General features: G+C 41.0%; 1 protein-coding gene across 1 annotated transcript in view; it reads right to left on the bottom strand.

The window, feature by feature from the left end:
- Positions 1–15,795, bottom strand: part of LOC124717224 — a 112,438-nt gene that overhangs the window by 67,851 nt on the left and 28,792 nt on the right. The window contains exon 3 of the mRNA XM_047244015.1: positions 2,831–2,942. Coding sequence (XP_047099971.1) covers positions 2,831–2,942 — 112 coding nt within the window. The remainder of the gene's footprint in view (positions 1–2,830; positions 2,943–15,795) is intronic.

The following is a 15,795-nucleotide window of genomic DNA, read 5'->3' as shown; positions in this document are numbered from 1 at the left end:
ATTAAATTTTCGTCTCCCTTCACTATCTGAATAAATTCTTTTAATTCATCATACATTTCTTCAATTTCTTCGTCATCTGCAGAGCTAGTTGGCATATAAACTTGTACTACTGTAGTAGGCATGGGCTTCGTGTCTATCTTGGCCACAATAATGCGTTCACTATGCTGTTTGTAGTAGCTTACCCGCATTCCTATTTTCCTATTCATTATTAAACCTACTCCTGCATTACCCCTATTTGACTTTGTGTTTATAACCCTGTAGTCACCTGACCAGAAGTCTTGTTCCTCCTGCCACCGAACTTCACTAATTCCCACTATATCTAACTTTAACCTATCCATTTCCCTTTTTAAATTTTCTAACCTACCTGCCCGATTAAGGGATCTGACATTCCACGCTCCGATCCGTAGAACGCCAGTTTTCTTTCTCCTGATAATGACATCCTCTTGAGTAGTCCCCGCCCGGAGATCCGAATGGGGGACTATTTTACCTCCGGAATATTTTACCCAAGAGGACGCCATCATCATTTAATCATACAGTAAAAGCTGCATGCCCTCGGGAAAAATTACGGCCGTAGTTTCCCCTTGCTTTCAGCCGTTCGCAGTACCAGCACAGCAAGGCCGTTTTGGTTATTGTTACAAGGCCAGATCAGTCAATCATCCAGACTGTTTCCCCTGCAACTACTGAAAAGGCTGCTGCCCCTCTTCAGGAACCACACGTTTGTCTGGCCTCTCAACAGATACCCCTCCGTTGTGGTTGTACCTACGGTACAGCTATCTGTATCGCTGAGGCACGCAAGCCTCCACACCAACGGCAAGGTCCATGGTTCATGGGGGGGGATAGATGGATGAATAAATGAATGAATAACTAAATATAAATTTTTTTACATAAAATCACATAATTCTTTGACATTAGAGTATCTCGAAAAGGGCCTTACCAAAGACCATCAGAGAATAAAGAATAGTTCACAAATATAGAGGAGTGAAAAGTGGAAACAGTTTTCAAGGAGCCACACTAACAAAGAAGGAAAATTAGGGTTAATGTCCTGTCAATGACAAGAGAACACTTTCAAAATACATCATAACTGCACTGAGTGATTTACAGAAACATGGGAAGCCTAAATCTGGATGACTGATGGGGATTTGACCCTTGTTGAACCAAAATCAGACTCGATACAGATTGCCTAGGCTAGTGTTCATATATAAGCTTGTGATCTTCGGTTTATGTACCTGAATGATCAGACTGATGAACTCCATGAACAAGCTGATTAAATTGGACTCCAAGTCTTGATTAGAGAGAAAAAAATTAATATAACTATACAAAATATACAGCAATATTAAGGATTCATTGATAAAAATGAAACTGGTGTAGGATGATAATCAGTGAGCCAGTCCTTCAAATACCTAAAAAGAGTGGCTGACAATGACTGGAGGTTTTGAAAGCATCAGAAACAAACATCTTAATGTAAAAGATGCAAAGAGAGAACTTGAGAAGCTCAAACAAACAACTGAAAAAAAAAGAAAGAAAAATGTAGGTCAGGAAAAACAATGAGGTGCATAACGCTGTGGGAAACATACATTACAGTGTTATTAAGATAATTTGCAACTTTTGACAGTTTGGCAAGGATCCAATGGACTGGAGCAGTGTTGCCAACATGTGCTGAGTAGAAGTCACAGAAGTTACTGATGCTTTATAGCACATGCTACTGTTGACTGATGCGGCAGCAACAAAGTTAACTACACCTACCTAACTGTTGGTGGAGTCTCATCACTGGTAATACTGGAGCAATGTTGTTAGCCCTCTTCCACCCATCTGAACATCAAAAGTGAAAAGTTATTTTGATCACACTACTCCAAGGCAGTTAAACTTACTTCCTTCGGCCACACGTCCCATAAGAATAATAACACAAGGACCCTAACAGAACTCTGAAAGCTCAATGGCAAAACAATACACATAAAGAAATGGTTGAAGATTTAATGATGAATTGGGTAATGAAACTAGGTGCACTGTATATGAACATACTTAAACAGAAGACCAATGACTGCAGAGTACCAAAAATGCTGTTTGTGTCCACTAAAAATTAGCCATAGGCTGAGGAAGGAAAAAAAACTTCCACCCAGAATATTAAAGGCCTGTGAACAAGGAAATGATGGGAAAAAAAGGACGATTGGGGACTGGCATAAACATTGTACAAAGAGGTTCTGATCTGATAAAACAGAGAGGATGAGTTTACTACAGGACTGAGAAGAAAAGTCTCCCTGGATTCTGGACCAAGGAGGACAGCATGCATTTTTTACTGCGTTTGTTCTTGCTACATCTCGCGGCACTATCCTGGTTAGTTAGACGCATGTTCCATGGATCATGATATTAGCCTCTCACTATGATATGGAACAAGTCAGTTTTATGATCATAGTACACCCTCTTAGCAGAAAACAAGGCAACATACTGACCATTTACATGATATCTTAAGTTTTTCTCTTTTTTAACATACATACAGTGATTTACACTAAACTATGTTCAGTGTCTCTCTATCCCTCTCTTGAAAAAAAAAAAAAAAAAAAACACACACACACACACACACACACACAAGGGTATTATTGTATTACAACACATTCAGAAATTCTTCTACTGAGTAGCAGCGTTGTCAAGAGGATATGATTTCAATTTGTGTTTGAAGTTAACTATATTATCCATTGAATTCTTAAATTCTTATCTCTCTGAGTATTTGGTCAAAGACCTTTATGACTGAACACCTCATCCTTTCTGTGTCACATCCAACAAAAAAGAGTGTTACTTTTTCCAACAAACAAAGAAAAATATTTTGTGCTCTTACTTGAGTTTCTCTGGTACGTTTGTTTGTTGAAGCAGCTGCTTCAACAGAGTGCCTCAATCTTGTTTTGTCACACACACGCATTCTGTATGTGGAAACACTTGAACAGCTACAGCTAGAACAAACACAAGAGGAAAAGATGAAAAATGTGGAAAAAGGAAACTTTTAACATAACTTAGTTTCGCATTTATACTAGGCAGTGTCAAGGAATTAGCTTACAGTGCACTTTTAACAATTTTCTCCATACTGTCATTTGACCACAAGACAGACTCCCATATGGATGACACAGAAATAGACATAACTGTTGTTGAGAAACAACTGAAACATTTGAAAACAAATAAATCATCAGGTCCAAATGGAATCCCAGTTTGATTTTACAAAGATTACTCTACAGCACTGGCCCCTTACCTAGTTTGCACTTATCGTTAATCTCTTGCCCAGCACAAAGTCCCAAGTGACTGGAAAAAAGTGCAGGTGACTCCAGTATATATGAAAAGTAAAAAAATGGACCCACAAAATTACAGATCAATATCCCTAACTTCTGTCTGCTGCAGAATCCTTGAACATATTCTCAGTTCGAATATAATAAACTTTCTTGAGACTAAGGTACTTATGTTCACAGATCAGCATGGATTTAGAAAGCATTGCTCGTGTGAAACTCAGCTTGCCGTTTCTCACATGATATACTAAGAACCACTGATGAAGGGCAACAGGTAGATTCCATATTTCTAGATTTCTGGAAAGGAATTGACCGGGTGAAAATTGCAGGCTCTTAACAAAGGAACGGGCATATGGAATAAGTTCATAGATATGTCAATGACCCACAGAATTTTTAAATAATAGAACCCGGTATGTTGTCACTGACAGCGAGTGTTCATTAGAGACAAGGATATTGTCAGGAGCGCCCCAGGGAAGTGTGATAGAACCACTGTTGTCCTCTATATACATAAACAATTTGGTGGACAGGGTGGGCAGCAATCTGCAGTTGTTTGCTGACGATGCAGTGGTGTACGGTAAGGTTTTAAAGTTGAGTGTCTGTAGGAAGATACAAGGGGGTTTAGACAAAATTTCCAGTTTGTGTGTTGAATGGCAGATAGCTCTAAATGCGGAAAAATGTAAGTTAATGCAGATGAGTAGGAAGAACAAACCTATAATGTTTGGATACAGTATTACTAGTTCCCTGCCTCACAGTCAAATTGTTACAATATCTGGGCGTAACATTGCAAAGCACTATGAGGTGGAATGAGCACGTGAAAAGTGTGGTAGGGAAGAATGGTTCACCTGTAAAGGAGACCTTATATAGAACACCAGTGCAACCTATTCTTGAGTACTGTTTAAGTATTTGGGATCTGTCCCAGGTCAGATTGAAGGAACGCATCGAGGCAATTCAGAGGTGGGCTGCTAGATTTGTTCAAATGGCTCCGAGCACTATGGGACTTAACATCTATGGTCATCAGTCCCTTAGAACTTAGAACTACTTAAACCTAACTAACCTAAGGACAGCACACAACACCCAGTCATCACGAGACAGAGAAAATCCCTGACTCCGCCGGGAATCGAACCCGGGAACCCAGGCGTGGGAAGCGAGAACGCTACCGCACGACCACGAGCTGCGGACGCTAGATTTGTTACAAGTAGGTTTGAACAATATGTAAGTGTTACGGAGCTGTTTCGGGAACTCAAATGGGAATCCATGGAGGAAAGGCAATGTTCTTTTTTGAGAAACACTATTGAGAAAATTCAGAGAACCAGCATTCGAAGCTGGTTGCCAAACGATTCTACTGCAGCCCACATACATTGTGCTTAAGGACAACAAAGATAAGATACAAGACATTAGGGCTCATATGACAGTCTTTCCCTCACTCTGTTTTGAGTGGAGCAGGAGGAGAAATGACAAGTAGTGATACAGGGTACCCTCCGCCACGCAGAGTACAGTGGCTTGCATAGTATCTATGTAGATGTAAATGTAGATACTGTTTTTTCTAGTGACAATGACTTTAATTACTCAAGTTAACTGATTCAAAGGCTGAGTTTATGTAATGAAATGGATTGTCTGCTGGTCCTGCTGTTAATGTACCCTTCACGGAGTTGCAGAAGAAATGCCTTTGGAAAGCACTGATACTATTGTGGAGCTAACGGTTTTTGGAGGAAAGGTCCATGATTGTGTTTTGTGTCTCTTTAGATGAGAGGGGGCTTTTGAGGGTGGGGCAGTCCCACAGAAGTATCAGTTCTTTCCAAAGGCCTTACCTTTGCCTCACTCCCAAATTCAGTCATGCTGGACTTGTTAACAACCTTTGCTCAGTTCCTACAGTGAAAACACTTTTTCGCCATCAACCCTATCAATCAGACTCAACCAAAGACCAATGTGGAACCCAGCCTGACCCAGTTCACTTCTCCATCCAACTGTGCCCCCCTCCGCCCCTGCCCTCAAATTACCCCCTGATAACTTTACAGAATTTCTTAACCTCGAACCTTGTGTCGCCATCATTCCCCAGACCCCTCAAGACCCAAGCTCACCTTACAGTCACACAAAAAACTACAATTCACCACCTAAAAACAGATCCCAACATTATAATACTACCTGCTGACAAAAGGCTCCACCACTGTTGTTTGAATCGCAAGGATTACCTGGCAGAAGAACTTCATCAGTTGTCAGATTTGTTCGCCTACAAAACCTGCCATAGTGACCCCATTCTGAAAATCCAGCAGGATCTCCAGTCTGTCCTCAAATCCATAGGCTGGTCCCAGAACCTCTCCCTAGGGTCTACATCTCTTCTCCACCCTACCACTTCCCATACTTCTACCTTCTACATGCTTCCTCAAGTCCATAAACCCAACCGCCCAGAACACTGCAATGTGGCCAATTACTGTGCCCCTCCTGAAAGACATAGACCGACACTCCAACCTCTTACCTGTAACCTACTCTCCTATATAAAAGATACCAATCATTTCCTCCACCAACTCTGTACAGTTTATGTTCCTTTACCACACTGTGCCCTGCTTGTCACTACTGAAGCCTCCTCCCTTTACACTAACATCTCTAATGCCCATGGCCTTGCTGCTATTGAACGCTACCTTCCTCAATGCCCAACAGATTCCAAACCTACAATCTCATTCCTGGTCACCATGACCAACTATAACCTCACTCCCAATTACTTCTCCTTTGAAGGCATCACCTACAAACAAATCCGGGTACAGGAATGGGCACCCACGTGGCACTATCCTATGGCAACCTAATCATGGGGCATTTAGAAGACTCCTTCCTAACCGTACAGATTCCCAAACTTCTCACCTGGTTCAGATTCACTGATGACATCCTCGTGATCTGGATCGAGGGTAAGGACACCCTATCCACATTCCTCCAGAACCTCAACAGCTTCTCTCCCATTTGCTTCACCTAGCCCTTCCTCGATGTTGACCGCCACCTCCTACATCAGTACCTCTATCCATTTCAAACCTACCAATCACCAACAGTATCTCCACTTCTACTGCTGCCACCCAATCCATACAGCCTAGCCACCCACAGCTGTCGCGCCTGTAGTGGGCAGTGGCCCCTCTCGAAATAAACCATTGGTCTCACTGAGACCTTTACAAATTGTAATTATTCTCCCAACCTTGTACAAAAACAGATCTCCCATGCCTCAGCTCTACAGTCACCCACCACTTCCCAAAGCCCCACCGTTCAGCCGCAAAGGATCATTCCCCTTCTGACTCGGTACCACCTAGGACTGGAACAACTGAATCACATTCTCCACCAGGGTTTTGACTACCTCTCATTGTGCCCTGAAATTAGGAATGTCCTACCCACTACACTTCCCAACCCTCCCAAGTGGTCTTCCACCACCTACCGAACCTACACAATATCCTCATCCATCCCTACACAACCCATGCCTCCAACCCCTTGCCATACCTGTAGTAGACCTAGATGCAAGACCCGTCCCATGTCTCCTCCCACCACCATCTCCTCCATACTGGCCACAAACATCACCTACCATCAAAGGCAGGGTTACCTGTGAAACCAAACATGTGATCTACAACCGAAGCTGCAAGCACTGTGCTGCATTCTACGAGGGCATGACAACTGAAAAACTGTCTGCCTACACAAGTGGCCACTGAAAAACTGTAGCCAAGAAACAGCTGTACCACCCAGTTGCTGAGCACGCTGCCCAACACCTCCAGTACCTCCTCATTAGTTACATGATCAGCCCATCTAATATTCAGGATTCTTTTGTAGCACCACTTTTCAAAAGCTTCTATTCTCTTCTTGTCTAAACTGTTCATCATGCATGTTTCACTTGCTAACACTTAAGTCTGTATTCGAAGTGAACAAATTTCTCTTCCTCAGAAATGCTTTTCCTGCCATTGCAAGTCTAAATTTTATATCCTCTCTACTTTGGCATCATCTGTTATTTTGCTGCCCAAATAGCAATACCTATCTACTGCTGTAAGTGTTGTTTCCTTATCTAATTCCCATAGTATCACCTGATTTAATTCCACAACATCCCATTATCCTTGTCTTGTTTTTGTTGATGTTTATCCTGAATCCTCGTTTCAAGATGCCATCCGTTTCATTCAACTGCCCTTCCAAGGTTTTTGATGCCTCTGACAAAGTTACAATCTCATTGACAAACCTCATTATTTCTTCTCTCTGAACTCTGATTCCTATTCCCAAATTTTCTTTGGTTTCCTTTAGTGCATGCTCAATGTACAGATTGAATAAAATCTGTTATAGATTACAACTTTGTCTCAGTGCCTTCTCAACCACTACTTCCCCTTCATGCCACTCGGCTCTTATAACTGCTGTCTGGTTTCTGTACGAGTTGTACATATCCTCTTGCTCCATGCATTCTACTTCTGCTACCATCAGAGTTTCAAAGAGAGTCTTCCAGTCAACATCGTCAAAGGTTTTCTCTGCTTTTCCTTAAGTTGTAGGGGCGGTGTAGCCTTGCATGTTCCTACATTTCCCCAAAATCCTAAGTGATCTTTCCTGAGGTCAGCTTCTAAGTTTCTTCACTCTTCTGTAAAGAATTCAAGTTCGTATTTTGCAACCATGACTTACTAAACTGATAGTTTGGTAATTTTCACACATGTCAGCAACTGCTTTCTTTGGAATTGGAATTATTTCATTGATCTTGAAGTCTGATGGTATTTTACCTGTCTGATACATTTTGCACAACATATGAAAGACCTATGTCACAATGGCTCTCCCAAGGCTATCACTAGTTTTGATGGAACGACATCTACTCCAGGGACCTTGTTTCAGCTTGGGTCTTTCAGTGCTCTATCAAATTCTTCTGGCAGTATCATATTTCCCATTCCATCTTCATCTACATCCTCTTCCCTTGTATAGGCCCTCTATATACTCCTTCCACCTTTCGGCTTTTCCTCCTTTGCTTAGCCTTGGATGGCCATCTGAGCTCTTGATATTCATAGAGCTACTTATCTCCAAAAATCTCCTCTCAAAATAGGAGATACAACACCCTGATCCTGCCACTGCTGCACCTCAGCCTTTGCCTTGTCACACATGGAGAAGCGAATGTGAAGAGGCTGACAAAATTTAGGCAGTGCCAGTGACTTAAGACAAATGTATCCTTTGAAATTTTCTGCTTGACCCAAGGTATTTTCAAAGAGCAGATTGTACGACTGTAAAAAGGACTCCAAATCCTGAAATGGGATCGACCGAGACTTCATCAAATATCTGAAAATGAAAACAGAAAAAGCATCATCACCAAAAATATTTTGCGCAAATATTTTGCTGACATTCCACATTATTATATAGTGCAGAGATGGAGAGTTGCCTCCTCAAACAAATACACTGTTTACTGTTAGACACAATGTGACATAGTGGCCGCTGCAACACCAGGCAGCCCAAGATCCTGTGTGTACCTAAATTACTGGCGCTAACTGTCACTCCAATGTCTGCTTGAAATTCAACAAGTCACTCATCTACTAGTAATACCAGCGAAGTATACCAGAGCAACTTGTGCTGGTCTTCAGGGACAGGTCCCAGGGACCAACGAAAACACAGGGATGTCCGATGATCGACCTCAGCACACCGACTGTTACAAACTGTGGTATATGGTCTACCTAACGGCAATCCTACACATGGCCTCCATGTGTGGATACTCTCATCGAACATGCACCAAAAGGCAATCAGGGCAGAACCACAGGCTCACCCAACGAAAACAGAAGCAAAGTGACACCGAGGACATGAAAAACAAAGTGGGCAGGAATTACTACACTACGCATGTCACGAACGTGCCAAGCTCAACACAGATGAAACAGGTGGTGCCACAACACCAATGTGCCAGAATCATCAACAGCAACAACACACAGTGACTTGGCAAGAGAAAGTCCACCAGGGCAGACCCACAGGGCACCAGGGGCTGTTTACCATGCTCACCTAATAACACATCTGCCAACTGTCAGAAAGGACATCTCTTGCCCCTCTGTAAACTCAGGCGATTCAGCAAGCTGAGCAAAGATGGATAAAGAAGTGTTGGCCAAAGTCAATGTCCTAGTTTTGATCTCAGGATCAGGTGCTAACTGGACAATCACCGCCAAAGTTAGTGAGTCTGTATATGACATCACATTTGAGACACCCAATTCAACAACAGACAAGAGATCCAGCAAATCGGTGATACAGGCAGCATATGACTGCCCAGTGTGCTTGTGGTGTGCTGGATAAATTGCAACCATGCCACCAAACTTGGGTTTGATGTCAGAAATACTGTGTAAGCAAACACCAAAGTTCGTCAGATGGGAGTTTCTCCGGATAAGTGGAAAACTTAAAATTTTGCACAACTTCATATAACTCCACACTGCTGGACAATTACAAGGCAGCTCTGTTAATTGAGTCAACAGTATGCCTTACCTGGCAGTCCAGCAAGAACCGGCATAGGTAATTTTCTCACCATTCTGTAGACTCACTGAAACCCGAAAATGGTGTTGGGTGAGCCGAAGAAAACTGCACAGTGGCTGCCTGTCCTGCCACAAGTACTGTAGTCAGCCAACGGCAGCTGGACAAGAAACTGGTGAACGGAAGCCGGAAAAGGAAATAAAAACTTGCCATGCAATTCAATCTACGGCAAAACAGCCCGGATTACAGCCAGCAGCAGGTAACACTTCTGTCAGCAGGTCTATCCACACCACGCATCCAGACCACCAATGAATCTGAACCTCGGAATGGTATCAGAGTCCACTGAAATAGAACTTAATAGGAGTATGCAGAATACCACTACACTCAGAGCCGAAGCAGGCCCAGTCGTAAAACGGTCATTCCAAAGGATATCCATATATAACTGTTGTAGTGAAAGGTTGTCATCAATACGTCAGCTGGTCACCTAGAGGAAACACAAGCTAGAGTGAGCCTGCGACTGCTGACCAGCAGACATACTATGTGACTTGTCGATCAGAGATGCTGTCTGTTCACTGCTTCCAGTGACCCCACTGGATGTAGGTGTAATGAAGCAAACTAATAGTGTGGCACACAGCAGGATACAAGACACTTTACTGTTAGAGGAGAAAGTTACAGCTTACCAACAAAAATGATCAATGACTGACCGAAATTTTGCAGCAACGACACACTTATCTCAAAATCAACACGCTTTTTAAGGAAAATACTATAACTAAAAATAAGGAAATATCTCAACTTCAGAAAAGGTAAATGGCAGCTAGACTATGTTTGCATAGACAAATTTCACTGTTAAGAAATCTACAAAACTTAAGTTCTAAAGGTTATAGACATAGGTCTACTCAATATGTTGTAGATATCAGAATAAAAGTAAGCCCTATGGTAAAGAAAAAACCTCCAAATCAAAATAAGAGAAAATTTGACCAAATCAAATTAATAAACACTATGGATTACTACAGAAAATCTGAGGAGATTGTTTCAGCATCAACTTACTGTAAGAACAGAATGTCAAATTAAAAACAATAACAAAAAAATCAGTTTCAATTTTCCATTAAGAAAAATAATTGTTGAAATTAAGCACACGATCAAGCAGCAGAGAGAAGACATCGAGCTTGATTAATCACCAACTCCATCAAATTTACAACTAATAAAACAAAGGAACTCAACTCATTAAATGATACGACAAACAAAATGTTAATATCTTAAAAACACTGTAAAACAGATGGAAGAAAATTTCAAGAAGAACCAGTCATGATACTGTTAGCAAACATTCGGCAGATATCTTTAAAAAATACGAATGCCAAAATTAATGCTGAGATTCAAATCAGGAAAGTTGGTGCACAATAACCAATAAAATGAAGAGCTCCTCACGGAGACATTCACAAACATTTAAATTGTGGCAACACTCTGGAAAAGTTTCAAATACATAAGGACACATTCATTTAAACCTCCACTGAAGTAGTCAATCCTCTGACCATTGGCGAGGTAGAACTTGCAATCACAAAACTAAATAATTGCGAGGCATTCGGTGATAATCTACTCTGCACAGAAAACTGGGAAAATGTATGAAAAACTGCAATCGTAAATCTCCACCGACATCTAGTCAAAATGTGGACCGCAGAGAAAAATCCAGAGCACTGGATTCATAATTTTAAAAAAAGATCTGCCTTCACAGCTAAGCGATCAGCACAGTTGCCTGCCACGTGGGAGACCCAGGTTCGATTTCCGGCACTGGCAGGGATTTTTCCTCGGTGGGAGGACCTGAAGAGAGTGCACTCGTGATGCCAGCTGAGGAGCTACTTGACTGATAAGCAGTCGAGATCAAAAAGCCCGACAACATGTGGCAATGTGATGACCACATGCCCCTCCATCCAACATTCAATGATGCCATTGGCAGAGGATGACGAGGTGGTTGTCGGACCTGATCTGCCCGTCTAGTGTCAAAATACAGACCTCGAACTACCTTACCTAATTAAAAAAAAAAGGAGATGAAACTCAACCAGACAATTACAGAGGAATACCCTTCTAGAGCACACATACAAAATTTCTTCTCGTGTAATTTACAACGAGATCAAAAACATTCTTGAACCACAACTTGTAAAGTACCAAGGTGGATTTCACCCAAACAGAAGCTGCCCTTCCAAATTCTAAGCTTAAAATTAGTAATAGAATATTATAAGTGCAGAAAAACAGCTCTTTATTTCATTCAAATATTTCAAAAAAAGCATAAGATAGAGTCCATAGATACACACTTTCAAAAACCCTTGGATCTTCAACCCAAAATAATAAAATTCAATGAACTAGCTTTAACCGACACAAATTCCAAGATAAATTTCAGTAAAGGAATTTCAAAAATCTTCACAGTAAAAAGTGTTCTTAGACAAGGTGATGGATTATCCCCAATGCTTTTCAATGTAGCCCTCGATTATGTCATGCAGATTTGACAAAAAAGAAAACAGTTAAAATCAAAACTGGAGTGAAGCCCTCATATGAACCAACTGCCTGGGGTTTGCAGATGATTTAGCTCTCTCAGCTCTTGATATGCTACAAGTTTGTGCCCAGATCACCAGTCTCTAAATAATCACCTTAAAAAAATGATTACCCGTATCCTTCGAGAAAACTGAGATTGTGGCCATGAAACCCCTGTGTACAAGTACAGTCTTCATAAACACCTAAAAAAATTTACATAGTGCTTCAGCTTAAATATCTTCAAGAAATCATCATACATAACTTAAGTGAGAAAGAAACATGGATAAATGGAACCAATAAACTGAAAAAGCTCAATTTCTAACCTGGTCAACAAATAATAAGAAATGCTTTCCAGTAGACACTAAAATTCAACACAAAAACAGTAAAATCTCCCACAACTACTTATACTTCCAAAACCCTGCTCAAAGTTAAGAATGAAAGAACTGATAAGATCCTCAAAACTGAAAGATGAATCATCAGAACTCACATAAATAAAAAATACCTGGTCAGAGGAGTTTCGAGAAGCCTCCCCAAAGAAACTTTCTATCGAGAGACTGAACAGCACAATGAAGAAAATAAAAATCTCTTACTTATTTCCTCTACATTTTGTGACTGTAAGGAAACATGACTTAACAAAAACTTGAGATGAGTAATCTTAGAAAAAAGACAAGAGAACAACAGATCTGAGAAATTCAGCAAGAGCTTAAAGCAGGTGGACTCAAGATAACAGATACAGAGAACAAATATAATAAAATTAATACTCTTCTTAAGAACCACAATTGTCATCAGGAATGAAACCTGGAAGGTGACAGAAATTTCGGATTAACTGAGAAAATTACAATTGGAAAGAATGAAATAGTACCGGATGGATCACAAGAACTGAACAGTGCAACCTTCAAAGAAAAACTGAATGTGGAGTGACTCAAGTGATCCGATCAGGCCATAAAATTAATAATAATTATTATTATAATTATATAATAATAATTATTATTATATAATGGTAAGACAGAGATTTAGAAACCACGTTTTAAATTGTAAGACATTTCCAGGGGCAGATATGGACTCTGACCACAATCTAGTGGTTATGAACTGCAGATTAAAATTGAAGAAACTGCAAAAAGGTGGGAATTTAAGGAGATGGGACCTGGATAAACTGACTAAACCAGAGGTTGTACAGAGTTTCAGGGAGAGCATAAGAGAACAATTGGCAGCAGTGGGGGAAAGAAGTACAGTAGAAGAAGAATGGGTAGCTCTGAGGGATGAAGTAGTGAAGGCAGCAGAGGATCAAGTAGGTAAAAAGACGAGGGCTAGTAGAAATCCTTGGGTAACAGAAGAAATATTGAATTTAATTGATGAAAGGAGAAAATATAAAAATGCAGTAAATGAAGCAGGCAAAAAGGAATACAAATGTCTCAAAAATGAGATCGACAGGAAGTGCAAAATGGCTAAGCAGGGATGGCTAGAGGACAAATGTAAGGATGTAGAGGCTTATCTCACTAGGGGTAAGATAGATACTGCCTACAGGAAAATTAAAGAGACCTTTGGAAAAAAGAGAACCACTTGTATGAATATCAAGAGCTCAGATGGAAACCCAGTTCTAACCAAAGAAGGGAAAGCAGAAAGATGGAAGGAGTATATAGAGGGTCTATACAAGGGCGATGTACTTGAGGACAATATTATAGAAATGGAAGAGAATGTAGATGAAGACGAAATGGGAGATACGATACTACGTGAAGAGTTTGACAGAGCACTGAAAGACCTGAGCCGAAACAAGGCCCTGGGAGTGAACAACATTCCATTACAACTACTGACGGCCTTGGAAGAGCCAGTCCTGATAAAACTATACCATCTGGTGAGCAAGATGTATGAGACAGGCGAAGTACCCTCAGACTTCAAGAAGAATATAATAATTCCAGTCCCAAAGAAAGCAAGTGCTGACAGATGTGAAAATTACCGAACTATCAGTTTAATAAGTCACAGCTGCAAAATACAAACACAAATTCTTTACAGACGAATGGAAAAACTGGTAGAAGCCGACATCGGGGAAGATCAGTTTGGATTCCGTACAAATATTGCAACATGTGAGGCAATACTGACCTTACGACTTACCTTAGAAGAAAGATTAAGGAAAGGCAAACCTACGTTTCTAGCATTTGTAGACTTAGAGAAAGCTTTTGACAATGTTGACTGGAATACTCTCTTCCAAATTCTAAAGGTGTCGGGGGTAAAATACAGGGAGCGAAAGGCTATTTACAATTTGTACAGAAACCAGATGGCAGTTATAAGAGTCGAGGGACATGAAAGGGAAGCAGTGGTTGGGAAGGGAGTTAGACAGGGTTGTAGCCTCTCCCCAATGTTATTCAATCTGTATATTGAGCAAGCAGTAAAGGAAACAAAAGAGAAATTCAGAGTAGGTATTAAAATCCATGAAGAAGAAATAAAAACTTTGAGGTTCGCCGATGACATTGTAATTCTGTCAGAGACAGCAAAGGACTTGGAAGATCAGTTGAACGGAATGGACATTCTCTTGAAAGGAGGATATAAGATGAACGTCAACAAAAGCAAAACAAGGATAATGGAATGTAGTCGAATTAAGTCGGGTGATGCTGAGAGAATTAGATTAGGAAGTGAGACACTTAAAGTGGTAAAGGAGTTTTGCTATTTGAGGAGCAAAATAACTGATGATGGTCGAAGTAGAGAAGATATAAAATGTAGACTGGCAATGGCAAGGAAAGCATTTCTGAAGAAGAGAAATTTGTTAACATCGAGTATAGATTTAAGTGTCAGGAAGTCGTTTCTGAAAGTATTTGTATGGAGTGTAGCCATGTATGGAAGTGAAACATGGACGATAAATAGTTTGGACAAGAAGAGAAAAGAAGCTTTTGAAATGTGGTGCTACAGAAGAATGCTGAAGATTAGATGGGTAGATCACATAACCAATGAGGAGGTATTGAATAGCATTGGGGAGAAGAGGAGTTTGTGCCACAACCTGACGAGAAGAAGGGACCGGTTAGTAGGACATGTTCTGAGGCATCAAGGGATCATAAATTTAGCATTGGAGGGCAGTGTGGAGGGTAAAAATCGTAGAGGGAGGCCAAGAGATGAATACACTAAGCAGATTCAGAAGGATGTAGGTTGCAGTAGGTACTGGGAGATGAAGAAACTTGCACAGGATAGGGTAGCATGGAGAGTTGCATCAAACCAGTCTCAGGTCTGAAGACCACAACAACAACAACAACAACAACAACAACAATAATAATAATAATAATAATAACAATAATAACAATACTATCCAATGGGACACTGCCTTGTAGCAGGCACCTTTAGTGCCAGGCAGGAGGGCTTGTGTGATTCCGTGAAATCGAGGGCTATGCCAGTGGTAGTGTAGCTACTGGCAGGGTCACCTAAGCCGGATTGGTCTCGACTGAGGAGCCAGGCGAAGTGTGTCCCACAACATAGGGCAGGGAGAGCTCTAGAGGAGTAGTGAAGCCAGCTTCCCTAGGGAAGTAAACCTACTACAAATCCTGGTCCTCCAGATTGGGAGTTGGGCTCAAGGCTAACACCCTCTTCCTGCTTCAAAAAGCAA

The sequence above is a fragment of the Schistocerca piceifrons genome, chromosome 9, assembly GCF_021461385.2.
Source record: "Schistocerca piceifrons isolate TAMUIC-IGC-003096 chromosome 9, iqSchPice1.1, whole genome shotgun sequence".
Lineage (NCBI taxonomy): Eukaryota > Metazoa > Arthropoda > Insecta > Orthoptera > Acrididae > Schistocerca > Schistocerca piceifrons.
This window is presented reverse-complemented; position numbering and strand designations above follow the sequence as displayed.